This window comes from Ranitomeya variabilis, chromosome 2 (genome assembly GCF_051348905.1).
Source record: "Ranitomeya variabilis isolate aRanVar5 chromosome 2, aRanVar5.hap1, whole genome shotgun sequence".
Lineage (NCBI taxonomy): Eukaryota > Metazoa > Chordata > Amphibia > Anura > Dendrobatidae > Ranitomeya > Ranitomeya variabilis.
In genome coordinates this window covers 358,609,125-358,635,224 of record NC_135233.1, presented here as the reverse complement: position 1 = coordinate 358,635,224, position 26,100 = coordinate 358,609,125, and the positions used below count along the sequence as shown (strand labels likewise).

General features: G+C 43.3%; 1 protein-coding gene across 1 annotated transcript in view; it reads left to right on the top strand.

The window, feature by feature from the left end:
- The window catches only part of LOC143805903 (cytochrome P450 2C8-like), a 123,030-nt gene that overhangs the window by 84,227 nt on the left and 12,703 nt on the right, over positions 1-26,100 (top strand). The window contains exon 7 of the mRNA XM_077285654.1: positions 18,788-18,975. Coding sequence (XP_077141769.1) covers positions 18,788-18,975 — 188 coding nt within the window. The remainder of the gene's footprint in view (positions 1-18,787; positions 18,976-26,100) is intronic.

The window sequence follows — 26,100 nt, the reverse complement described above, 5'->3', positions numbered from 1 at the left end:
CAGGACCGCCTAGTTCCTCGTCTGGGCCTACTGCCTTTCTCTTTCTATACACAGTATAGGACTTATCAACCTTCTCTCAGCACAAGATCACTGAGCCATCTCTGTATGGCTCCTAGGAGGACTCACCATCTAACCCCGTACGGGTTCACTTCCCTGTCCTCAGTCTTTAACAACATTATCAAACATTTTCTATAACTAACTAGCTAACTACATGTTACTTCTACATATAAACATTATTACTACTTCTCTTAAGGCAACATTATACTTTAAGTGCTATTGGTGAACGTTCTCTTTAAGAGGGAACCAAGTCTCTTGGAGGTAGCGCAACTTCTCAAGCTGCAAGTTCGTGTAAGGCAGGGACTCCTGTACTGTTTCCAGGAACAGATTCTTCGCAAAGAGTCCTTTTTCTTGTAAAACCAGTAGGGGGCACCTTTAAGAAGGTGCAAACTATTTACAATAAGTTTGTAATCATGCAGTGTTCATGATCCAGTAGTTCTTTCCAACAGTGATAAACAAAAACAAGACAAAAAGGCAAAAATAGGGATCCCGGGTAAACTAAGGGATCCCTTTAAGAGTTAACCCTAGTCGGGTGGTAGCAGCAGAAACACATGGAAAGACAAACAGTTAACTATATACATTCTGTAAAGCATTTATGCTTACTCAGGTTCTGGCGGCCTCCACCGAGGCTTCACCTGGCAGGTGGCCCTCTGCGGCCCAGGCAGGCCGGACTCCAAGTCTACTCCCGATGCCAGGTGTACCCTATGGGTGTGGGTCTTCTGCACGACCAGGTCGTGCGCTGCGATGAGTGTCTGCCTGGGTCGATGGATGATGCTGGCGGCGGCAGAGGCTGCAGCAGCTGCTTCAGCTGCAAGCTCCTCCCCCTTGGTTCGGGATACCGCCAGGACGGCCGTACAGCGCTGCATATCCCGGGCCCACCAGCTGCTTCCCTATAGACGCTGGCGATACGTCACCACATCTCCTGGCTGCAGGAGGGACTTGGCGCAGTCTCCACACAGGCAGGGCTCCACTTCGTCCTGGGTGATGCGGACCTTCAGGGCTGCTCCAATCTCCTGCACGAAGCCCTTCCCTTCCTGGGGCTGGTAGACGATTACGACACCCCATCAGGAATTCTATGCTGCCTAATTGTAAACAAAGGATTATAATGGACATTTATGTTAGGAGCTTTAACCCTTAAGCCCCGAGGGTGGTTTGCACGTTAATGACAGGGCCAATTTTTACAATTCTGACCACTGTCCCTTTATGAGGCTATAACTCTGGAACGCTTTGACCAATCTTGGCGATTCTGACACTGTTTTCTCGTGACATATTGTACTTCATGTTAGTGTTAAAATTTATTCGATATAACTTGCGTTTATTTGTGAAAAAAATGGAAATTTGGCAAAAATTTTGAAAATTTCGCAATTTTCCAAATTTGAATTTTTATGCCCTTAAATCACAGACATATGTCATGCAAAATACTTAATAAGTAACATTTCCCACATGTCTACTTTACATCAGCACAATTTTGGAACCAAAATTTTTTTTTGTGACCGAGTTATAAGGGTTAAAAGTTGACCAGCAATTTCTCATTTTTACAACACCAGTTTTTTTTAGGGACCACATCTCATTTGAAGTCATTTTGAGGGGTCTATATGATAGAAAATACCCAAGTGTGACACCATTCTAAAAACTGCACCCCTCAAGGTGCTCAAAACCACATTCAAGAAGTTTATTAACCCTTCAGGTGTTTCACAGGAGTTTTTGGAATGTTTAAATAAAAATGAACATTTAACTTTTTTTCACACAATATTTATTTCAGCTCCAATTTGTTTTATTTTAACAAGGGTATCAGGGAAAAATGGACCCCCACAGTTGTTGTACAATTTGTCCTGAGTACGCTGATACCCCATATGTGGGGGTAAACCACTGTTTGGGCGCATGGCAGAGCTCGGAAGGAAAGGAGCGCCATTTGACTTGTCAATGCAAAATTGACTGGAATTGAGATGGGATGCCATGTTGCGTTTGGAGAGCCCCTGATGTGCCTAAACATTGAAACCCCCCACAAGTGACACCATTTTGGAAAGTAGACCCCCTAAGGAACTTATCTAGATGTGTGGTGAGCACTTTGACCCACCAAGTGCTTCACAGAAGTTTATACTGCAGAGCCGTAAAAATAAAAAATCATATTTTTTCACAAAAATTATCTTTTCGCCCCCAATTTTTTATTTTCCCAAGAGTAAGAGAAGAAATTGGACCCCAAAAAATGTTGTGCAATTTGTCCTGAGTACGCTGATACCCCATATGTGGGTGTAAACCATTGTTTGGGCGCATAGCAGAGCTTGGAAGGGAAGGAGCGCCATTTGACTTTTCAATGCAAAATTGACTGGAATTGAGATGGGACGCCATGTTGCGTTTGGAGAGCCCCTGATGTGCCTAAACATTGAAACCCCCCACAAGTGACACCATTTTGGAAAGTAGACCCCCTAAGGAACTTATCTAGATGTGTTTTGAGAGCTTTGAACCCCCAAGTGTTTCACTACAGATTATAACGCAGAGCCGTGAAAATATATATATATTTTTTTTTCACAAAAATGATTTTTTAGCCCCCAGCTTTGTATTTTTACAAGGGTAACAGAACAAATTGGACCCCAAAATTTGTTGTCCAATTTGTCCTGAGTACGCTGATACCCCATATGTGGGGGGGAACCTGTTGTGGATTCTGTTTTTGGGCTCCCTCTGGTGGTTACGGCTGGTACTGGGTGACTTTGGTGGGTTGCGGTCTCTTTTTTCCACCTGTCCATCAGAGGCTGGGTGTTTCCTATTTAACCTGGCTTTCCTGTCATTCCCTTGCCGGCTATCAATGTACTCAGATGTGCTCAGTTTGGTTCCTGACTACCTGCTCCCAGATCTCTCAGGATAAGCTAAGTTTTGTTTTTTAGTTGTTTGGTTTTTTGTCCAGCTTGCTAATTATGACTCTATGCTAGCTGGTAGCTCTAGTGGGCTGAGGTTCTCCCCATGTGCCATGAGTTGGCACATGGGTTCTTGTAATCTCAGGATGGTTTTTGATTAGGGTTTTTTGCTGACCGCTCAGACCCCTTTTGTATCATTCTGCTTTCTAGTTATAGCGGGCCTCATTTTGCTAAAATCTATTTTCATCTCTATGTGCGTGCCTTCCTCTCATTTCACCGTCAATACATGTGGGGGGCAACTATACCTTTTGGGGTTCATTCCTCTGGAGGCAAGCTAGGTCTTTATTTCCTCTGCAGTGTTAGTTAGCTCTTAGGCTGGCGCGTGGCGTCTAGAATCAACGTAGGCACGCTCCCTGGCTATTTCTAGTTGTGTTTGTCAGGAGTAGGGCAGCGGTCAGCCCAGGTTCCATCACCCTAGAGCTCGTCCGTTATTTATGTTATTTTGCTTGTCCAGTGCGATCCCCAGCCATTGGGATCCATGACAGTATAGCCGGCCCACAAAGTGTTAATTGTTTGGGCTGAAGTAGGAGAAAAAGAAGTGTTTAAGGGAATTTTTTTTTTTTTTTCCCCTCAGAGTTTTGCTGCCTAGCCCTTAATTGCTGTCTAGCTGCTTCTTACCTCCTCTTAACCCTTGAATGGCTCTGACCTTAGCTGTTTAACATGGATGTCCAGAGTTTGGCTTCCAGCCTGAGTAATCTTGCTGCAAAAGTTCAAAACATACAGGATTTTGTTGTTCACACTCCCATGTCTGAACCTAGAATTCCTATTCCAGAGTTTTTTTCTGGAGATAGATCTACCTTCCTGAATTTCAGGAACAATTGCAAATTGTTTCTTTCTTTGAAATCTCGCTCCTCTGGAGACCCTGCTCAGCAGGTTAAGATTGTAATATCTTTCCTGCGGGGCGACCCTCAGAATTGGGCATTTGCATTGGCACCAGGGGATCCTGCATTGCTCAGTGTGGATGCGTTTTTTCTGGCACTGGGATTGCTCTATGAGGAACCTAACCTGGAGATTCAGGCTGAAAAGGCTTTATTAGCCCTCTCTCAGGGGCATGATGAAGCGGAAGTATATTGTCAAAAATTTCGGAAATGCTCGGTGCTTACTCAGTGGAATGAGTGCGCCCTGGCTGCAAACTTCAGAGATGGTCTTTCTGAGGCCATTAAGGATATTATGGTGGGGTTCCCTGCGCCTACAGGTCTGAATGAGTCTATGTCTATGGCCATTCAGATTGATCGGCGTTTACGGGAGCGCAAACCTGTGCACCAGTTGGCGGTGTCTTCTGAACAGGCACCTGAGACTATGCAATGTGATAGAATTCAGTCCAGAAGTGAACGGCAAAATTATAGGCGGAAAAATGGATTGTGTTTTTATTGTGGTGATTCAGCTCATGTTATATCAGCATGCTCTAAACGCACAAAAAAGGTTGATAAATCTTTTGCCATTAGTACTCTGCAGTCTAAGTTCATTTTGTCTGTAACTCTGATTTGTTCACTGTCTTCCATTTCCGTCGATGCCTATGTGGATTCGGGCGCTGCCCTGAGTCTTATGAATTGGTCATTTGCCAAACGCTGCGGTTTTAGTCTGGAGCCTCTGGAAGTTCCTTTTCCTTTGAAGGGTATTGACTCTACACCATTGGCTATGAATAAACCGCAGTACTGGACACAAGTGACCATGCGCATGACTCCCGTTCATCAGGAGGTGATTCGCTTCCTTGTACTGTATAATTTACATGATGTACTAGTGCTTGGTCTGCCATGGTTACAAACTCATAATCCTGTCCTGGATTGGAAAACAATGTCTGTGTTAAGCTGGGGATGTCAGGGGGTTCATGATGATGCACCTCTGATTTCAATAGCTTCATCTACTCCTTCTGAGGTCCCTGCGTTTTTGTCTGACTATCGGGATGTTTTTGAGGAGCCTAAGCTCAATTCGCTCCCTCCTCATAGGGATTGCGACTGTGCTATAGAATTAATTCCTGGCAGTAAGTTCCCTAAGGGTCGTTTATTTAATCTGTCAGTGCCAGAGCATACTGCTATGCGGAATTATATTAAGGAGTCCTTGGAAAAGGGACATATTCGTCCATCTTCGTCCCCTCTGGGAGCAGGTATTTTTTTCGTGGCAAAAAAAGATGGTTCCCTGAGGCCTTGTATAGATTATCGCCTTCTGAATAAGATTACAATCAAATATCAGTATCCATTGCCATTATTGACTGATTTGTTTGCTCGCATTAAGGGGGCTAGGTGGTTCACTAAGATAGATCTTCGCGGTGCGTATAATCTTGTGCGGATAAAACAGGGTGATGAGTGGAAAACCGCATTTAATACGCCTGAGGGCCATTTTGAGTATTTGGTAATGCCTTTTGGACTTTCTAATGCTCCTTCAGTCTTTCAGTCCTTTATGCACAATATTTTCCGTGAATATCTGGATAAGTTTATGATTGTGTATTTGGATGATATTTTGGTGTTTTCTGATGACTGGGAGTCTCATGTTCTACAGGTCAGGAAGGTGTTTCAAGTCCTGCGGGCCAATTCTCTGTTTGTGAAGGGCTCAAAGTGTCTCTTCGGAGTCCAGAAAATTTCTTTTTTGGGGTACATTTTTTCTCCTTCTACTATTGAGATGGATCCCGTCAAGGTTCAGGCGATTTGTGACTGGACACAACCTACATCTGTTAAGAGTCTTCAGAAGTTCTTGGGTTTTGCTAATTTTTATCGTCGGTTCATTACTAATTTTTCCAGTGTTGTTAAACCTTTGACTGATTTGACTAAAAAGGGTGCTGATGTTGCTAATTGGTCTCCTACGGCTGTGGAGGCCTTTCAGGAACTTAAGCGCCGGTTTTCTTCTGCTCCTGTGTTATGTCAACCAGATGTTTCACTTCCTTTTCAGGTTGAGGTTGATGCTTCCGAGATTGGAGCGGGGGCGGTTTTGTCACAGAGAAGTTCCAATGGCTCGGTGATGAAGCCATGTGCGTTCTTTTCTAGAAAATTCTCGCCCGCCGAGCGCAATTATGATGTGGGTAATCGGGAGCTTTTGGCCATGAAGTGGGCATTTGAGGAGTGGCGTCATTGGCTTGAGGGTGCTAGACATCGTGTGGTGGTCTTGACTGATCACAAAAATCTGATTTACCTTGAGTCTGCCAGGCGTCTGAATCCTAGACAGGCTCGTTGGTCGTTGTTTTTTTCTCGTTTCAATTTTGTGGTTTCATACCTGCCAGGTTCAAAGAATGTGAAGGCAGATGCTCTTTCCAGGAGTTTTGTGCCTGACTCTCCTGGAGACTCTGGGCCTACTGGTATCCTTAGGGATGGGGTAATATTATCCGCCGTCTCCCCAGACTTGCGACGTGCATTGCAGGAGTTTCAGGCGGATAAACCTGATCGTTGTCCACCAGAAAGACTGTTTGTTCCGGATGATTGGACCAGTAGAGTCATCTCCGAGGTCCATTCTTCTGTGTTGGCTGGTCATCCTGGAATATTTGGTACTAGAGACTTGGTGGCCAGGTCTTTTTGGTGGCCTTCCTTGTCAAGGGATGTGCGCACCTTTGTGCAGTCTTGTGAAGTGTGTGCTCGGGCTAAGCCTTGCTGTTCTCGGGCCAGTGGGTTGTTGTTATCCTTGCCTATCCCGAAGAGGCCTTGGACGCACATTTCCATGGATTTTATTTCAGATCTCCCTGTCTCACAGAAAATGTCCGTTATCTTGGTTGTGTGTGACCGCTTTTCTAAGATGGTTCATTTGGTACCCTTGCCTAAGTTGCCTTCCTCCTCTGAGTTGGTCCCTTTATTTTTTCAGAACGTGGTTCGTTTGCATGGGATTCCGGAGAATATCGTTTCTGACAGGGGATCCCAGTTTGTGTCTAGATTTTGGCGGACGTTTTGTGCTAAGATGGGCATTGATTTGTCTTTCTCGTCTGCATTCCATCCTCAGACGAATGGCCAGACGGAGCGAACTAATCAGACCTTGGAAACTTATTTAAGGTGTTTTGTTTCTGCTGATCAAGATGACTGGGTTGCCTTTTTGCCACTGGCCGAATTTGCCCTTAATAATCGGGCTAGTTCTGCTACTTTGGTCTCTCCTTTCTTTTGTAATTCGGGGTTTCATCCTCGTTTTTCCTCTGGTCAGGTGGAGCCTTCGGATTGTCCTGGAGTGGACGTGGTGGTGGACAGGCTACATCAGATTTGGAATCAGGTGGTGGACAATTTGAAGTTGTCTCAGGAGAAGACTCAGCAGTTTGCTAATCGCCGTCGCCGCGTGGGTCCCCGACTTCTTGTTGGGGACTTGGTGTGGTTGTCTTCTCGTTTTGTCCCTATGAAGGTCTCTTCTCCTAAGTTCAAGCCTCGGTTCATCGGTCCTTATAAGATCTTGGAGATTCTTAACCCTGTGTCTTTTCGTTTGGATCTCCCAGCATCGTTTGCTATTCATAATGTGTTCCATCGGTCGTTATTGCGGAGGTATGAGGTGCCCGTTGTTCCTTCGGTTGAGCCTCCTGCTCCGGTGCTGGTGGAGGGAGAATTGGAGTATGTTGTTGAGAAGATCTTGGATTCTCGTGTTTCCAGACGTAAACTCCAGTATTTGGTTAAGTGGAAGGGTTATGGTCAGGAGGATAATTCCTGGGTGGTCGCCTCTGATGTTCATGCGACTGATTTGGTCCGCGCCTTCCATAGAGCTCATCCTGATCGCCCTGGGGGTTCTCGTGAGGGTTCGGTGACCCCTCCTCAAGGGGGGGGTACTGTTGTGGATTCTGTTTTTGGGCTCCCTCTGGTGGTTACGGCTGGTACTGGGTGACTTTGGTGGGTTGCGGTCTCTGGTTTCCACCTGTCCATCAGAGGCTGGGTGTTTCCTATTTAACCTGGCTTTCCTGTCATTCCCTTGCCGGCTATCAATGTACTCAGATGTGCTCAGTTTGGTTCCTGACTACCTGCTCCCAGATCTCTCAGGATAAGCTAAGTTTTGTTTTTTAGTTGTTTGGTTTTTTGTCCAGCTTGCTAATTATGACTCTATGCTAGCTGGTAGCTCTAGTGGGCTGAGGTTCTCCCCATGTGCCATGAGTTGGCACATGGGTTCTTGTAATCTCAGGATGGTTTTTGATTAGGGTTTTTTGCTGACCGCTCAGACCCCTTTTGTATCATTCTGCTTTCTAGTTATAGCGGGCCTCATTTTGCTAAAATCTATTTTCATCTCTATGTGCGTGCCTTCCTCTCATTTCACCGTCAATACATGTGGGGGGCAACTATACCTTTTGGGGTTCATTCCTCTGGAGGCAAGCTAGGTCTTTATTTCCTCTGCAGTGCTAGTTAGCTCTTAGGCTGGCGCGTGGCGTCTAGAATCAACGTAGGCACGCTCCCTGGCTATTTCTAGTTGTGTTTGTCAGGAGTAGGGCAGCGGTCAGCCCAGGTTCCATCACCCTAGAGCTCGTCCGTTATTTATGTTATTTTGCTTGTCCAGTGCGATCCCCAGCCATTGGGATCCATGACAGGAACCACTGTTTGGGCGCATGACAGAGCTCGGAAGGGAAGGAGCGCCATTTGGAATGCAGACTTAAATGGATTGGTCTGCAGCCGTCACGTTGCATTTGCAGAGCCCCTGATGTACCCAAACAGTACAAACCCCCCACAAGTGACCCCATATTGGAAACTAGTTCTCCCTAGGAACTTATCTAGATGTGTTGTGAGAACTTTGAGCCCCCAAGTGTTTCACTACACTTTATAACGCAAAGCCGTGAAAATAAAAATTCTTTTTTTTCACAAAAATGATTTTTTAGCCCCCAGTTTTGTATTTTCTCAAGGGTAACAGGATAAATTAGACCCCAAAGTTTGTTGTCCAATTTGTCCTGAGTATGCTGATACCCCATATGTGGGGGGGAACCACTGTTTGGGCGCATGACAGAGCTCGGAAGGGAAGGAGCGCCATTTGGAATGCAGACTTAAATGGATTGGTCTGCAGGCGTCATGTTGCATTTGCAGAGCCCCTGATGTACCCAAACAGTACAAACCCCCCACAGGTGACCCCATATTGGAAACTAGACCTCCCAAGGAACTTATCTAGATGTGCTGTGAGAACTTTGAACCCCCAAGTGTTTCACTACACTTTATAACGCAAAGCCGTGAAAATAAAAATTCTTTTTTTTATTTCACAAAAATTATTTTTTAGCCCCCAGTTTTGTATTTTCACAAGGGTAACAGGATAAATTAGACACCAAAAGTTGTTGTCCAATTTGTCCTGAGTACGCTGATACCCCATATGTGGGGGGGAACCACTGTTTGGGCGCATGACAGAGCTCAGAATGGAAGGAGCGCCATTTGGAATGCAGACTTAAATGGATTGGTCAGCAGCCATCACGTTGCATTTGCAGAGCCCCTGATGTACCCAAACAGTACAAACCCCACACAAGTGACCCCATATTGGAAACTAGACCTCCAAAGGAACTTATCTAGATGTGTTGTGAGAACTTTGAACCCCCAATGTTTCACAAAAGTTTATAGCGCAAAGCCGTGAAAATAAAAATTCTTTTTTTTTTCACAAAAATGATTTTTTAGCCCCCAGTTTTGTGGTTTCACAAGGGTAACAGGATAAATTAGACCCCAAAAGTTGTTGTCCAATTTTTCCTGAGTACGCTGATACCCCATATGTGGGGGGGAACCACTGTTTGGGCGCATGACAGAGCTCGGAAGGGAAGGAGCGCCATTTGGAATGCAGACTTAAATGGATTGGTCTGCAGGCGTCACGTTGCATTTGCAGAGCCCCTGATGTACCCAAACAGTACAAACCCCCCACAAGTGACCCCATATTGGAAACTAGACCTCCCAAGGAACTTATCTAGATGTGTTGTGAGAACTTTGAACCCCCAAGTGTTTCACTACAGTTTATAACGCAGAGCCGTGAAAATAAAACATTTTTTTTCTCACAAAAACGATTTTTAGCCCCCCAAATTTTTAATTTTCCCAAGGATAACAAAAGAACTTGGACCCCAGAAGTTGTTGTTCAATTTGTCCCGAGTACGCTGATAACCCATATGTTGGGGTAAACCCCTTTTTGGGCGCACGGGAGAGCTCAGAAGGGAAGGAGCACTGTTTTACTTTTTCAACGCAGAATTGGCTGGAATTGAGATTGGACGCCATGTCGCGTTTGGAGAGCCCCTGATGTGCCTGGACAGTGGAAACTCCCCAATTCTACCTGAAACCCTAACCCAAACACACCCCTAACCCTAATCCCAACGGTAACCCTAACCACACCCCTAGCCCTGACACACCCATAATTCTAATCCCAACCCTAATCCAAACCGTAAATGTAATTCAAACCCTAACCCTAACTTTAGCCCCAACCCTAACCCTAACTTTAGCCCCAACCCTAACCCTAACTTTACCTCCAACCCTAGCCCTAACCCTAACCCTAGCCACAACCCGAACCCTAGCCCTAACCCTAACTCTAGCCCTAACCCTAACCCTAGCCCTAATGGGAAAATGGAAATAAATACATTTTTTTAATTTTATTATTTTTCCCTAACTAAGGGGGTGATGAAGGAGGGTTTGATTTACTTTTATAGCGTTTTTTATATCGGATTTTTATGATTGGCAGCTGTCACACACTAAAAGACGCTTTTTATAGCAAAAAAGTTTTTGCGTCTCCACATTTTGAGACCTATAATTTTTCCACATTTTGCTCCATAGAGTCATGTGAGGTATTGTTTTTTGCGGGACGAGTTGACGTTTTTATTGGTAACATTTTCGGACACGTGACCATTTTTGATCACTTTTTATTCCGATTTTTGTGAGGCAGAATGACCAAAAACCTGCTATTCATGAATTTCTTTTGGGAGAGGCGTTTATACCGTTCCGCGTTTGGTAAAATTGATAAAGCAGTTTTATTCGACGGGTCAGTACGATTACAGCGACATCTCATTTATATCATTTTTTTATGTTTTGGCGCTTTTATACGATAAAAACTATTTTATAGAAAAAATAATTATTTTGGTATCGCTTTATTCTCAGGACTATAACTTTTTTATTTTTTTGCTGATGATGCTGTATGGTGGCTTGTTTTTTGCGGGACAAGATGACGTTTTCAGTGGCACTATGATTATTTATATCAGTCTTTTTGATCGCGTGTTATTCCACTTTTTGTTCGGCGGTATGGTAATAAAGCGTTGTTTTTTGCCTCGTTTTATTTTTTTTTCTTACGGTGTTTACTGAAGGGGTTAACTAGTGGGGCAGTTTTATAGGTTGGGTCGTTACGGACGTGGCGATACTAAATATGTGTACTTTTATTGTTTTGTTTTTTTTATTTAGATAAAGAAATGTATTTATGGGAATAATATATATATTTTTTTTATTAATTATTTAGGAATTTTTTTATTTTTTTTTACACATGTGGAAACATTTTTTTTTTACTTTTTTACTTTGTCCCAGGGGGGTACATCACAGATCGATGATCTGACAGTGTGCACAGCACTCTGTCAGATCACCGATCTCACTTACATCGGTGCAGGCTTACCAGCATCTGCTCTGAGCAGGCGCTCGGTAAGCCACCTTTCTCCCTGCAGGACCCGGATGCCGCGGCCATCTTGGATCCGGGACCTGCAGGGAGAAGGAGGTAGGAGACCCTCGGAGCAACGCGATCACATCGCGTTGCTCCGGGGGTTTCAGGGAAGCCCGCAGGGAGCCCCCTCCCTGCACGATGCTTCCCTATACCGCCAATACACTGCGATCATGTTTGATCGCGGTGTGCCGGGGGTTAATGTGCCGGGGGCGGTCCGTGACCGCTCCTGGCACATAGTGCCGGATGTCAGCTGCGATAGGCAGCTGACACCCGGCCGCGATCGGCCGTGCTCCCCCCGTGAGCGCGGCCGATTGCGTATGACGTACTATCCCGTCACCCGAAACCATTTTTCGCAGATAACTTTAAATTATTTAACCCTGCCAGGCGACTGGCTATCATGTGTACCATAATACAAATAGGCCGGCATCACACTAGCGAGTTTTACGGATGTATGAGCGCAGAAAATACGTCCAGAAAATACTCATTGCATACGGCCCAATGATTCTCTATGGGGCAGCTCCTATCTGCCGTATATTACGCATCCGTAATACACGGTATGTTACGGGCATACAAAATTGCAGCATGCTGCGTTTGTCAGCGTATTGTGCAAAAAATACGCCAATGAAAGTCTATGGGTGCGAGAAAATTACAGATTACACACAGACCATGCGTGTGACTTGCGAGAAATACGCACTGGTGTTCTATAGAAATGCCGGTAATTCAGTGCAGTGTACAGTAAAATCACACTGACAGAATAGAATAGAATAGGTAGAATAAATGTATACACATAGAATAGGTATATATATATATATAATCTCCACAAAATGAGAAGAAAATCGGACCGCACCAACAGCCTGTACAAAAGACTTGATGGGAACCGCTCACCTGTGTGCTGATAGCCAAAGCCTCCAGTCCTGGGTGCGAAGCTCCGTGAAAGAGATGCATCAATGGATTACGATGGGAGAAGAAGGCACGCACCCACAGGATGTCCGATGCAGGTAACTTTATTGTAGTAAAAGACACATCTTCACAGCCGGGGGTGCTGTACAAGGAGTGCGGCGATGCTAGACAACAGCTGTTTCACGCCAGCCAGGCACGAAACAGCTGTTGTCTAGCATCGCCGCACTCCTTGTACAGCACCCCCGGCTGTGAAGATGTGTCTTTTACTACAATAAAGTTACCTGCATCGGACATCCTGTGAGTGCGTGCCTTCTTCTCCCATCATAATATATATATATATATATGTCAGTGAGACACACAGGGCTGTGGAGTCGGAGTCGTGGAGTCGGAGTTAGTTTTGGTTGGAGTTGGAGTCGGTAGAATTGTACCGACTCCGACTCCAGCTTTAAAAACTTTTTATTAATATTTCATAATTGAACTTTCATATGAATTTTATAAATGTTACTCAAATATATATGTTCTATCAAACTATGAACAACAGTGATAAGCAGTTCTGCTGGAGATAGAGACATTTCTTACTTATTGTGTGTCACTGTTCTCCACTGCCCTTATCTAATCTTATACTTGGTTAACCTCATGCTGCCCCAACCTCCCTACTTACAATGTATGAAATTGAAAGTGAAAATGTGTTGCACATTCTTAGTAGTAAAGCTACTCCTCTAGACTAGATGTTTACTAGGTGTGCGTCTTCCAAGCATCTCACAGCTGCAACTCAGAAGAGGAAGACTGTAAGAAGTATTATCCTTTCAACAAACTTTGCATCAGTTAACTGTGAGTACATGAGGAATAACAGTATTACTGACCACTATATCAGTTGTACAGCCTGGCAATAATTTTGTACAATTGTTTTTAGGAAAAACAATTGTCATTTGGATTGTGAATGCAGAATTAAAAACCTGAGAATGTCAAAGAAGCGTCACATTAAATCAGCTGTATTTGAACATTTCACCGTCACTCAAGATAGAAAACATTATGTTTGTCAGTGTATGACAAATGATCCAGACGAAAACAAATGCTGTGAAGCCAAGATCAGTGCATATTCAGACAAAGATAAAAATGCTCCTATCAGAGCTTTGCAGCGCTTTCATCCAGAAGTACTGAAAGCAGTGGATGAGAAAGACTGCATCCAAACCAATGAACCAGTGCCCAGCTCTTCCAGCCAAACAAAGGAGCAGAGAACTTTGCAGCCATCAGTTGCAAGATATTTTGTCAGTGACAAAGTTACTGTGACAATGACAGTAGACACATTTAAAAAACAGATTATAGAGCTTGTTGTAAAGGATAGTGTGCCTATTTCATTATTTTCACGACCAGCTTTTATGTGTCTGAATGGGGAAATGACCCGCAAGCTTGGTGTTTCTCTGGAGAGAGTATTAGAAAATTAGTAATCGAAGAAGCTTTTAAACAAAAGGAAGAACTTAAAAAAACTCTCAAGGGGCGCTTTCTGTTTCTTAAAATGGATGCCTGCACACGTCACAGAGTGAACTATTTTGCCATCAATGTCCGATTTGTTTGTGACAAAAATGAAATAGTTACCAAGACATTGGCAGTAAAAGACACCAAAGCTCATCACACCAGTGAGTTTCTCCAGGTCTTGGTGGAAAAGGTTCTGCAAGACTATGAACTATGCTTCAAATATGATAAGTACTATTAAGCTAATGAATGATAGTAATGATGGTGACCAGCAGCTAGAAGAACATTCTGGGTCCACAGACACAGAAATGTTTGAAATAGAGGAACACAGTATTGTAACTGAGGAGCAAACTCAAGTTGCTTCAGATGAACAGCAACATGATAGTTTAGATGATCTTGTTGAAACTGTGTCAATGCGTTCTTTCATTCATCACATGCGCTGTGTTGTGCATACGCCACAGCTGGCTATAAGAGACAGTCTGCAAGAAGGACATGCTGCTGCACTGATTGGCAAGGTAAGAAGATTGGCTACTGTTGCCAGAACCCCTAAAGTTGACTCAATTTTGAAGAGACGTGCTGGAAAAAGGGCAATTATTGATCAAGCCACACGATGGGGCAGTACTTACTTAATGATTCAGCGCTTGGTTGAACTGAAAACCTTTCTTGTTGACATGGCTAACCCTCAACTGATGCTAAATGAAAGTCAGTGGAATCAGGTGACTGAGCTGGAAAAATTGCTAGAGCACCCATTTACAGTGACTAAAAAATTACAAGCAAAGGACTTACCTCAAGGTATTTTGTTAAAGGAGTGGAAGAACCTGATGTTTCGCCTGTCCCAAAGAGGAGGGTTAATTGCTAGTGGCATTGATACATCAATGAAACAGAGAGAGGAGCTACTATTACAAAATAACATTCTTTTGGCAACTGTTTATGTAGACCCAATGCATCAGATTCTTCTAGATGATCAACAGCTAACTAAAGGAAAATAAGCTCTGTTTGAAATAGCAGTAATGATGAAATGGTTGCAGAACAGTCAGGAGGAACAAGAAGAATTTGGTCGTCCTGCCACATCTTCACCCTCATCAACTGATGAAGAATTTAATTTCGAAAAATATTTGCATCACAAGGACCATGCAAAGCGTTCCCGCATAGAAGAAGAGTCATCCCCATCAAAGAACACAGCCAGTACATTTCAGCAGAACTTTTCATGTTCACTAAAAGAAATTGAGAAATTTGACCGTTCATCAAAAATAACAGTGCAACAAGCGACTCCTCTGTATCCTGACATTATCAGAGATGTTGCCCGAGTGGTTACTGCTTTGCCACCAACCCAAGTTAGTGTAGAGAGGTTGTTCTCTGCTCTCAAAATAATTAGATCAGATTTGAGGGCATCCATGAAGGAGGATCTGACAGAGGCAATACTTTTTCTGAGGACAAATTTATAGATTTCTTCTTATTAACTGCATAACAGTATTTATTGCATATTTACTTACAAGAGTTTAGAAAAGTTTATAAAAGTTATTTGCTTTATTCTTATTGTATTCTAATAAATATAGTTTTTGCTCTAAGTGGTCTGATTACTTATATGATGGTGACAAACTGAATAAGCACGATGTTAATATTTTACAACAGTAAATTTATTGTTACAAATTGGCCATTTATGAAGGAGTCGGAGTCAGAGCCGGAGTCGGAGTCAGAGTCAGAGTCAGAGTCGGAGTCGGAGTCAGAGTTGGATCCTGATAAAATCCAGGAGTCGGAGTTGCAACTGTGGCTTACCGACACCACAGCCCTGGAGACACATACTGTATATATATATATATATATATATATATATATATATATATATATATATATATATATATATATAAATATTTATATTTAATTCAGCGCTAGATAGCAGAAAAGCCGGGGAATGCAGGGGAATGTACTGTAGTTACCTCGAGTCGCGATGATGCACCCTCTGCTGGATGAACTCATATGAACTCGAGCCTGGGAACTTTTCAGAATATTTTCCCAGGCTCGAGTTCATATGAGTTCATCCAGCAGAGGGTGCATCACCGCGACTCAAGGTAACTACAGTACATTCCCCTGCATTCCATTCATTCACCAAGTTTTACAGGCAGAAGCACAGCCGCATTAGCAGAGCTCCTGGGTGTAAAATGATTTAACCCCTTCAGATGGATTTACAGCGTGGGACAAGACTGAACGACGGAAGGTATGGAATATTGTTGTTTGTTTTTTTAACTTTATTTCAGGTGACAAGGGTCTTCAGGTGGATTAAGAGTAAAATAAAATATTAAAACACTATGTGTCTTTATTTCATTAAAGTACTTTTTAATAATGTGTGTGTGTTTTATTAACCATTTCGTACTATTGGATTAATAATAGATAGGTGTCATAATTGACGCCTCTCCATTATTAAACTGGCTTAATGTCACCTTACAATAGCAAGGTGACATTAACCCTTCATTACCCCATATCCCACCGCTACAGGGGAGTGGGAAGAGAGAGGCTAAGTGCCAGAATAGGCGCATCTTACAGATGTGCCTTTTCTGGGGTGGCTGGGGGCAGATGTTTTTAGCCAGGAGGGGCAATAACCATGGTCCCTCTCTAGACTATTAATATCTGCCCTCAGTCACTGGCTTTCCCACTCTTGCAGAGAAAATTGCGTGGGAGCCCACGCCAATTTTTTCCGGGATTTAACCCTTTAATTTAATAGCTAGAGACCCCAAATTTGACACAAAGACACTTCTTGCATTAGTAAAGAGGAATATGTAATAAAAGAAGGGATATGAGATGGTGTACTGTATTTAAACCATGTCTCATATCCTGTCGGGTTTGTGAAGGAGATAGGAAAAGCCGGCAATTGAATTACCGGCTTTTCTGCTATCTAGCGCTGAATTAAATATAAATATATATATATATATATATATATATATATATATATATGTGTCTCACTGACATATATATATATATACAGTATATATATATATAGACTGTATATATGTTTTTAAGAATATTTGAGCCGATGGATCCATGATATGTCCATTTTGCAAGCCTGCGAGAAAAAAATCGCCGTACGGAAGCCATACAGATGCCATACGGATGACACACGGATACATTTGTGCGTAAAAATCGCATCCTCACATTGAATATGGAACAGTGTTTTGCGACAATTACTGCGTATTACGGCCATAAAAAACGGACCATATTTACTTACGCCTAGTGTGACGCCGGCCTTATAATGAATTTTTCTCATTGTCTCCTGCAGTAAAGGAATTGTAACACGTTTCCAATTCTTTGCTATATTGACTCTTGTAGCTATAAGGATGTGGCTTGTAATTACTGCGTCCTAGTATTGGAGTTGCTCTAATTTCAGAGATAATAAAGCTGTTGCAGGATCCCACACTATGTCATATCCCAGTACCCCTGAAATCAAACTATAAATCTGTAACCAGTAAGTGCGGATTAGGGGACATGACCACCAAATATTCAACAAATCACCCGCCTCTGATTGACACGATACGGGGTGAAATACCACCTGTATAAAATCTTCCTAGAAGATTCCAAATGGTTTATGCAATGTGAAGACTTTTTGTCTATCTGGAACGCCTGTGACCATTCTTCCTGGGTAAAAGTACAGCCTAAGGCTCTTTCCCACCTTGTAACAAAAGGCAAAGATTAAAGCTCAGTGAAAGAATTTATAGCTTATTATGCTCTAGAAATCCATTTAGAAGAGTCCCTATTAATAGAAAAATACTATTCATACTCAGATTTTAAGCTTTCTGACCCATTATTCATACTGTTCATAAAATGTCTAATTTGAAGGTATTTGAAAAAGTCTTTCTTATTAATGCTATATTTCTCCACTAGTGAAGAAAATGGAGATAGAGCATTAGCTTGCATCAAGTTCCCCAATCGAGTTATTCCACTTTCTATCCAATTATCTAGCTTAAGGAATGGGATGGCATACTGCAGTGTTTCAAGCGGAACATTATCCAATCTAAAGGAGACCAGTTTATATCCTATATTTTTATTCCTCCAAAGGTTTATTCCAGCTATAATTGTAGGGGAAGTATTGGAATAGAAATTCCTAGATAATCTTAGGTGCCATAGGAAGTGGGACAATATGAGCACTTTTGTGTTACATTGTTTACATTTTGTTGCTACGGCGATTGACTACCTTTCCTCTCAGCTCCAGATCCAGATCTACTGTTATCAGTCTTGCATAGTAATAAGTATCTTGACCACATCATTGGCTGTTTACAGAGCAGTTCTCCTATTCACCACTCACTTTCCTGAAATTTTTCAATGGCCCTTCTATCTCTATATACAAATACAGTGATAAAAGTGTAAACTTTAGAACATGCCACTGTCAGACCTGAATGTTTTATAGAATCACATTCAACTCAGAAGAAGGACAAATCTACTAAACTAGAAATGTCAGTCAAGAAGGAGCAATGGATTCCCAGCAACAAGGAACTGAATAGCCTGGGTAGCTGTGGGCTCCTAAAGACACATATTGAGCATACCCATTTTAGGCTATGTGCCCACGATCAGGATATAGCAAAGTTTTGGAAGTAGCACATTTTAGCTGCATCCAAAATGTTGCATTCTAATCACGCAGGTAAATCAACATGTGTTCATTGAACAATGAGGATTTATCGCATATAATGAGCACAGTGGGCATCAGGTTTCTATAAATCCCATCCACTGTGCTTGTAACCAATAACTCAGCAGTTTGGACACATCGCAGGTGAGCTGCCTCCAAACTGCTGCTATTCTGGATTGTGGGCACATACCCTTAACTTTTCAAACAATCTTCAGCTGTTATTTGGTTGTGATTGCAAAATAGATATAATTTGAATATAATTCTAGATTGAAAAATATTTCCATTGTTCCATTTTTGTTAACTTCAGAGAAGATCCACAATGAAATTGACAGTGTAATAGGGAAAGACCGCTGTCCATCAATAGAAGACAAAAGTAAAATGCCGTATACAGAAGCCGTAATCCACGAGATCCAGAGATTTGCTGATATTGCTCCTGCAGGAGTTCCACATGCTGTCAGCAAGGACACAACCTTCAGAGGATTTCACATTCCAAAGGTAGAGTACGCTGCTCCTCTCAATCTTTGATCATATTTGCCAGTCTTTGGTGGTTGGTATCAGCAAGATGGGTAGCTTAGTGATATGAGAAGAGTGCCTTCACAAATTTTCAAACATGGTCACTCTCTCTTTTAGGGATCTTGGCCCTCCCTGCACAAACTCCAACCAATCATCTTTCCAAGTCCAGTCTCAACCTTTCAGAAACATAAGAACCTTCTCAGGGCCAGAAAGATTTCTTAACTGTAGTACAGGAGGTCTCACCTTTTTTTCTGGAGCTTCCTGAGCATACAATCTTCTCAGTCTATGAATCAAATGCAGTATGTAGGAATCGAGTACATTGGACAGGATTGGATCCCTTTGTCTCTAGTGGCGGCCATACCTACAATGGAGGAAATAAGTATTTGATCTCTTGCTGATTTAGTAAGTTTGCCCACTGACAAAGACATGAACACTCTATACTTTTAAGGATAGGCTATTTTTAACATTGAGAGATAGAATATCAAAAGTAAAATCCAGAAAATCACATTGTATAAATTATATTAATTTATTTGCATTTTGCAGTGAGAAATAAGTATTTGATCCACTACCAACCATTAAGAGATCTGGCTCCTACAGAGCAGTTAGACGCTGCTAATCAATTCGTTACCTGCATTAAAGACAGCTGTCTTACATAGTCTCCTTTATAAAAGGCTCCTGTCCACAGACTCAATCAGTCAGACTCTAACCTCCACAACATGGTTATGACCAAAGAGCTTTGTAAGGATGTCAGGGACAAGTTCATAGACCTGCACAAAGCTAGAAATGGCTATAAAACCATAAATAAGATGCTGGGTGAGAAGGAAACAACTGTTGGTGCAATAGTAAGAAAATGGAACAAATACAAAATGACTGTCAATCAACATCGATCTGGGGCACCATGCAGAATCACACCTCTTGGAGTATCCTTGATCATGAGGAAGGTGAGAGATCAGCCTAAAGCTACACAGGGGGAGCTTGCTAATCATCTCAAGGCAGCTGGGACCACAGTCACCAAAAAAAAAACATTTGTAACACTACGCTGTTGTGAATTCCGTTCTCGGGCTCCCTTCTGTGGTCATGAGTGGTACTTTGTGAGTTCTGTTCATGGGCTCCCTCTGGTGGCCTTTAGTGATATGGCTGTCTGTAGCTGCTCCAGCTGCCTCGTTTTCTGCTATGCTGGTTCCCTATTTAACTCCGCCTGGACCTTTACTTGTTGCCAGCTGTCGTTGTATTCAGTACTGGTTCAGAACCCTCTTGGACTTCCTTGTGACCTGTCTCCTCGTGGAGAAGCTAAGTTCATGCTAGTCCATTTTTGCTCATTGCAATTTGTAAATGTTTCTCTGTATATGATGAGTTCAGTCCAGCTTGCTTATATGCTATTTGATTGCTAGCTGGAAGCTCTGGGGTGCGGAGTTGCGCCCCTCACATCGTGAGTCGGTGTGAGGGTCTTTTGCATTCTCTGCGTGGATAATTTTCGTAGTGTTTTATACTGACCGCACAGTTCCCTTACTATCTTCTATCTATCTAGTGATTAGCGGGCCTCATTTGCTAAAACCTGTTTTCATTCTATGTTTGTGTTTTCTCCTTAACTCACCGTTATTATTTGTGGGGGGCTGTCTAAACTTTGGGGGAAATTTCTCTGAGGCAAGTGAGGCTTTGTTTCTCTCTAGGGGTAGCCAGTTTCTCAGGCTGTGAAGAGGCATCTAGGCACTTAGGAACGCTCCATGGCTGCCTTTAGTGTGTGTTTGATAGGATCAGGATTGTGGTCAGTAAAGTTCCCACATTTCCAGAGCTTGTCCTTATGTTCTAGTTTACCCATCAGGTCATTCATGTGTCCTTACCACCAGGACCATAACAGTACAGCTGGCCAGTAAAGTGTTAATGCATCACAAAAGAGGGATAAGAGAAGTTCTGAGTTCATTTTTTTTTCTCTGCAGTGTGTTTAGCCTCTCTCCTCCCCTTAATCTCTGAGTGGTTCCAGACTCAGCTGCAGATATGGACATTCAGAGTCTGTCCTCTAGTGTGGATCATCTCGCTGCAAGGGTACAAAGCATTCAGGATTATGTAGTTCACAGTCCTGTGTCAGAGCCTAAGATACCAATTCCTGAGTTGTTCTATGGAGATAGATCTAAGTTCTTGAATTTCAAAAATAATTGCAAATTGTTTCTTTTTCTGAGACCCCGTTCCTCTGGTGATCCTGTTCAGCAAGTTAAAATTATTATTTCTTTGTTACGTGGTGACCCTCAAGATTGGGCATTCTCCCTGGCACCAGGAGATCCTACATTGCTAAATGTGGATGCGTTTTTTCTGGCGCTTGGATTGCTTTATGAGGAACCTAATCTAGTGGACCAGGCAGAAAAGATTTTGCTGACTCTGGCTCAGGGTCAGGATGAAGCTGAGGTTTACTGTCAGAAGTTTAGGAAGTGGTCTGTGCTCACTCAATGGAATGAGTGTGCCCTGGCAGCGATTTTTAGAAAGGGTCTTTCTGAAGCCCTTAAGGATGTTATGGTGGGGTTCCTAACGCCTGCGGGTCTGAATGAGTCAATGTCTTTGGCCATTCAGATTGATCGACGTTTGCGGGAGCGCAAACCTGTGCACCATCTGGCGGTGTTTCCTGAGCAGAAGCCTGAGTCTATGCAATGTGACAGGATTCTGACCAGAAGTGAACGGCAAAATCACAGACGTCAGAATGGCTTGTGCTTTTACTGTGGTGACTCCACTCATGTTATCTCTGATTGTTCTAAGCGCACCAAGAGGTTCGCTAAGCCTGTCACCATTGGTACTGTACAGCCTAAATTCATTTTGTCTGTTACTTTGATTTGTTCTCTGTCATCCTACTCAGTTATGGCTTTGTGGATTCAGGCGCTGCCCTGAATTTGATGGATTTGCCATTTGCCAGGCGCTGTGGTTTTATTTTGGAGCCTTTGCAATTCCCTATTCCATTAAAGGGAATTGATGCTATGCCATTGGCCAAGAATAAGCCTCAGTACTGGACTCAAGTGACCATGTGCATGACTCCTGCACATCAGGAGGTTATTCGCTTTCTGGTGTTACATAATTTGCATGATGTTGTCGTGTTGGGTCTGCCATGGCTGCAGGTTCATAATCCAGTCCTGGATTGGAAAGCAATGTCTGTGTCTAGTTGGGGTTGCCAAGGGGTACATGGCGATGTTCCTTTGTTGTCAATAGCTTCTTCTACTCCTTCTGAAGTCCCTGAGTTTTTGTCGGATTACCAGGATGTATTTGATGAGCCCAAATCCAGTGCCCTACCTCCTCATAGGGATTGTGATTGTGCTATAAATTTGATTCCTGGTAGTAAGTTCCCTAAGGGTCGACTTTTTAATTTGTCTGTGCCAGAACATGCCGCTATGCGAAGTTATATAAAGGAGTCTTTGGAGAAAGGGCGTATTCGTCCGTCCTCGTCACCTTTGGGTGCAGGGTTCTTCTTTGTGGCCAAGAAGGATGGATCTCTGAGACCCTGTATAGATTATTGCCTTCTTCCTCTGATTTGGTTCCGCTGTTTTTTCAGAATGTAGTTCGTTTGCATGGTATCCCGGAGAATATTGTGTCTGACAGAGGGTCCCAGTTTGTGTCCAGATTCTGGCGGTCCTTTTGTGCTAAGATGGGCATTGATTTGTCTTTTTCTTCGGCCTTCCATCCTCAGACGAATGGCCAAACCGAACGAACTAATCAGACCTTGGAAACTTATCTGAGATGTTTTGTTTCTGCGGATCAGGATGATTGGGTGACTTTTTTGCCATTGGCTGAGTTCGCCCTCAATAATTGGGCTAGTTCTGCTACTTTGGTTTCACCTTTTTTTTGTAATTCTGGTTTTCATCCTCGTTTTTCCTCAGGTCAGGTTGAACCTTCTGACTGTCCTGGGGTGGATTCTGTGGTGGAGAGGTTACAGCAGATTTGGAACCATGTTGTGGACAATTTGGCTTTGTCACAGGAGAAGGCTCAGCGCTTTGCTAATCGCCGTCGCTGTGTGGGTCCCCGACTTCATGTGGGGGATTTGGTTTGGTTGTCTTCTCGTTTTGTTCCCATGAAGGTTTCCTCTCCTAAGTTCAAGCCTCGTTTCATCGGTCCATATAAGATTTCAGAAATCCTCAATCCTGTGTCATTTCATTTGGATCTCCCGGCAGCTTTTACCATTCATAATGTTTTCCATAGGTCATTGTTGCGGAGGTATGTGGTGCCTGTGGTTCCTTCTGTTGATCCTCCTGCTCCGGTGTTGGTCGAGGGAGAATTGGAGTATGTGGTAGAGAAGATCTTGGATTCTCGCATTTCGAGACGGAGGCTTCAGTATTTGGTTAAATGGAAGGGCTATGGTCAGGAGGATAATTCCTGGGTGGTTGCCTCTGATGTCCATGCTGCCGATTTGGTTCGTGCCTTTCATTCGGCTCATCCTGATCGGCCTGGGGGCTCTGGTGAGGGTTCGGTGACCCCTCCTCAAGGGGGGGTACTGTTGTGAATTCCGTTCTCGGGCTCCCTCCTGTGGTCATGAGTGGTACTTTGTGAGTTCTGTTCATGGGCTCCCTCTGGTGGCCTTTAGTGATATGGCTGTCTGTAGCTGCTCCAGCTGCCTCGTTTTCTGCTATGCTGGTTCCCTATTTAACTCTGCCTGGACCTTTACTTGTTGCCAGCTGTCGTTGTATTCAGTACTGGTTCAGAACCCTCTTGGACTTCCTTGTGACCTGTCTCCTCGTGGAGAAGCTAAGTTCATGCTAGTCCATTTTTGCTCATTGCAATTTGTAAATGTTTCTCTGTATATGATGAGTTCAGTCCAGCTTGCTTATATGCTATTTGATTGCTAGCTGGAAGCTCTGGGGTGCGGAGTTGCGCCCCTCACATCGTGAGTCGGTGAGAGGGTCTTTTGCATTCTCTGCGTGGATAATTTTCGTAGTGTTTTATACTGACCGCACAGTTCCCTTACTATCTTCTATCTATCTAGTGATTAGCGGGCCTCATTTGCTAAAACCTGTTTTCATTCTATGTTTGTGTTTTCTCCTTAACTCACCGTTATTATTTGTGGGGGGCTGTCTAAACTTTGGGGGAAATTTCTCTGAGGAAAGTGAGGCTTTGTTTCTCTCTAGGGGTAGCCAGTTTCTCAGGCTGTGAAGAGGCATCTAGGCACTTAGGAACGCTCCACGGCTGCCTTTAGTGTGTGTTTGATAGGATCAGGATTGCGGTCAGTAAAGTTCCCACATTCCCAGAGCTTGTCCTTATGTTCTAGTTTACCCATCAGGTCATTCGTGTGTCCTTACCACCAGGACCATAGCACTACGCCTTAAAGGTTTAAAATCCTGCAGTGCTTGCAAGGTCCCCCTGGTCAAGAAGGCACATATGCAGGCCCATCTGAAGTTTGTCAATGAACACCTGCAGAATTCTGTGAATGACTGGGCGAAGGTGCTGTGGTCAGATGAGACTGAAAATTGAGGTCTTTGGCATTAACTCAACTTGCTGTGTTTGGAGGAAGAGAAATGCTGCCTATGACCCAAAGAATACCATCCCCACTGTCAAGCATGGAGGTAAAAACATTATGTTTTGGAGCTTTTCTCTGCTAAGGGCACAGGACTACTTCACTGCATCAATGGAAAATGGATGGAGCCATGTACCGTAAAGTCCTGAGTGACATCCTCCTTCCCTTCGCCAGGACATTAAAAATGGTTTCAGCAAGACAATCACCCAAAACATACAGCCAAGGCAGCAAAGGACTGGCTCAAAAAGAAGCACAATAAGGCCATAGAGTGGCTATAGAAAACTTATGGAGGGAGCTGAAGCTTGGAGTTGCCAAGCAAAAGCCTCAACATTTTAAAGATTTAGAAATGATCTGCAAAGAGGAGTGGACCAAAATTCATATTTACATGTGTGCAAACCTCATCATCAACTACAAAAAACGTCTGACTGCTGAGCTTGCCAACAAGGGTTTTGCCACCAAGTATTAAGTCTTATTTGCCAGAGGGATCAAATGCTTATTTCTCACTTCAAAATGCAAATACATTTATATAACTTAAACAATGTGATTTTTCTGGATTTTATTTTTTATATTCTATCTTTTAATGTTAAAATGAACCTATCCTTAACCCCTTCGCGCCATCCGCCGTACTAGTACGACGCTGCCGGTACTGCATTTGTGCCAGCCGCAGTACTAGTACGGCGGACCGATCACCGCGTATATGACAGCTGACACCCCGCAGCAATGCCCACGATCGGCGCTATCGCCAATCGCAGTCATTTAACCCCTCTGATGCCGCTGTCAGTAGTGACAGTGGCATAGATGTGGATCGCGCAGGGACGGGGGCTCCCTGCGCTCTCCCACTGGAGCAACGCGATGAGATCGCGCTGCTCCGGTGACCTGGAAGGAGTCCCCGGATCCAAGATGGCCGCGGGACTCCTTCCGGGTCATTTACTGACCTGGCTTGCCGGCGTCTGCTGAGAGTTCCTAATAGCAGGCGCCGGCAAGCCTCTGGAACTGTTGAGGGAGGATTTAAAGTGATCCTTCACGGTTAACCCAGTGATTTCCAAATTAATATATAAAGTGTTGCCGGCAACTGTAAATGACCAGACGGAGACGTGTGTCTCTGTATGGGGGATCGAGCTGATCTCTAGCCCCCGTTTATTCTGCATGACTTTATTATAATCATAGAAATTACACTTCAACCAATCAGCATAAGAACACGCTCACGGTTCTTAGCCTATAAGAATGCAGAACTTCAACCAATTAGCATAAGAACATGCTCACAGTTCTTAGCCTATAAGAATGCAGGAACAATCTGTGCGTCAAAGTTTTGTAGAACAATACACCCTCAGTCTCATGTTCTACCGAGGTTGCAACAATCAAGGTCTCATCAAAATCTCATAACAGCTGTAACCTTTAGCCTACTAACAAAATTTATCAAAACAACAAAATGGAGTCGAAAAGCACAAAAATGAAGATTCTTTCTTAATTTCTTCCTTCACAGAACGTGCCTGTCACATCGTTGATCTGACCGAGTGCTATGCACACTGTCAGATCAATGATCTGATCTAAAACAGTGATGTCCCACCTTGGGACAATGGTAAAAAGTAAAAAAAAAAAAAATACAATGTATAAAAAATAAAATA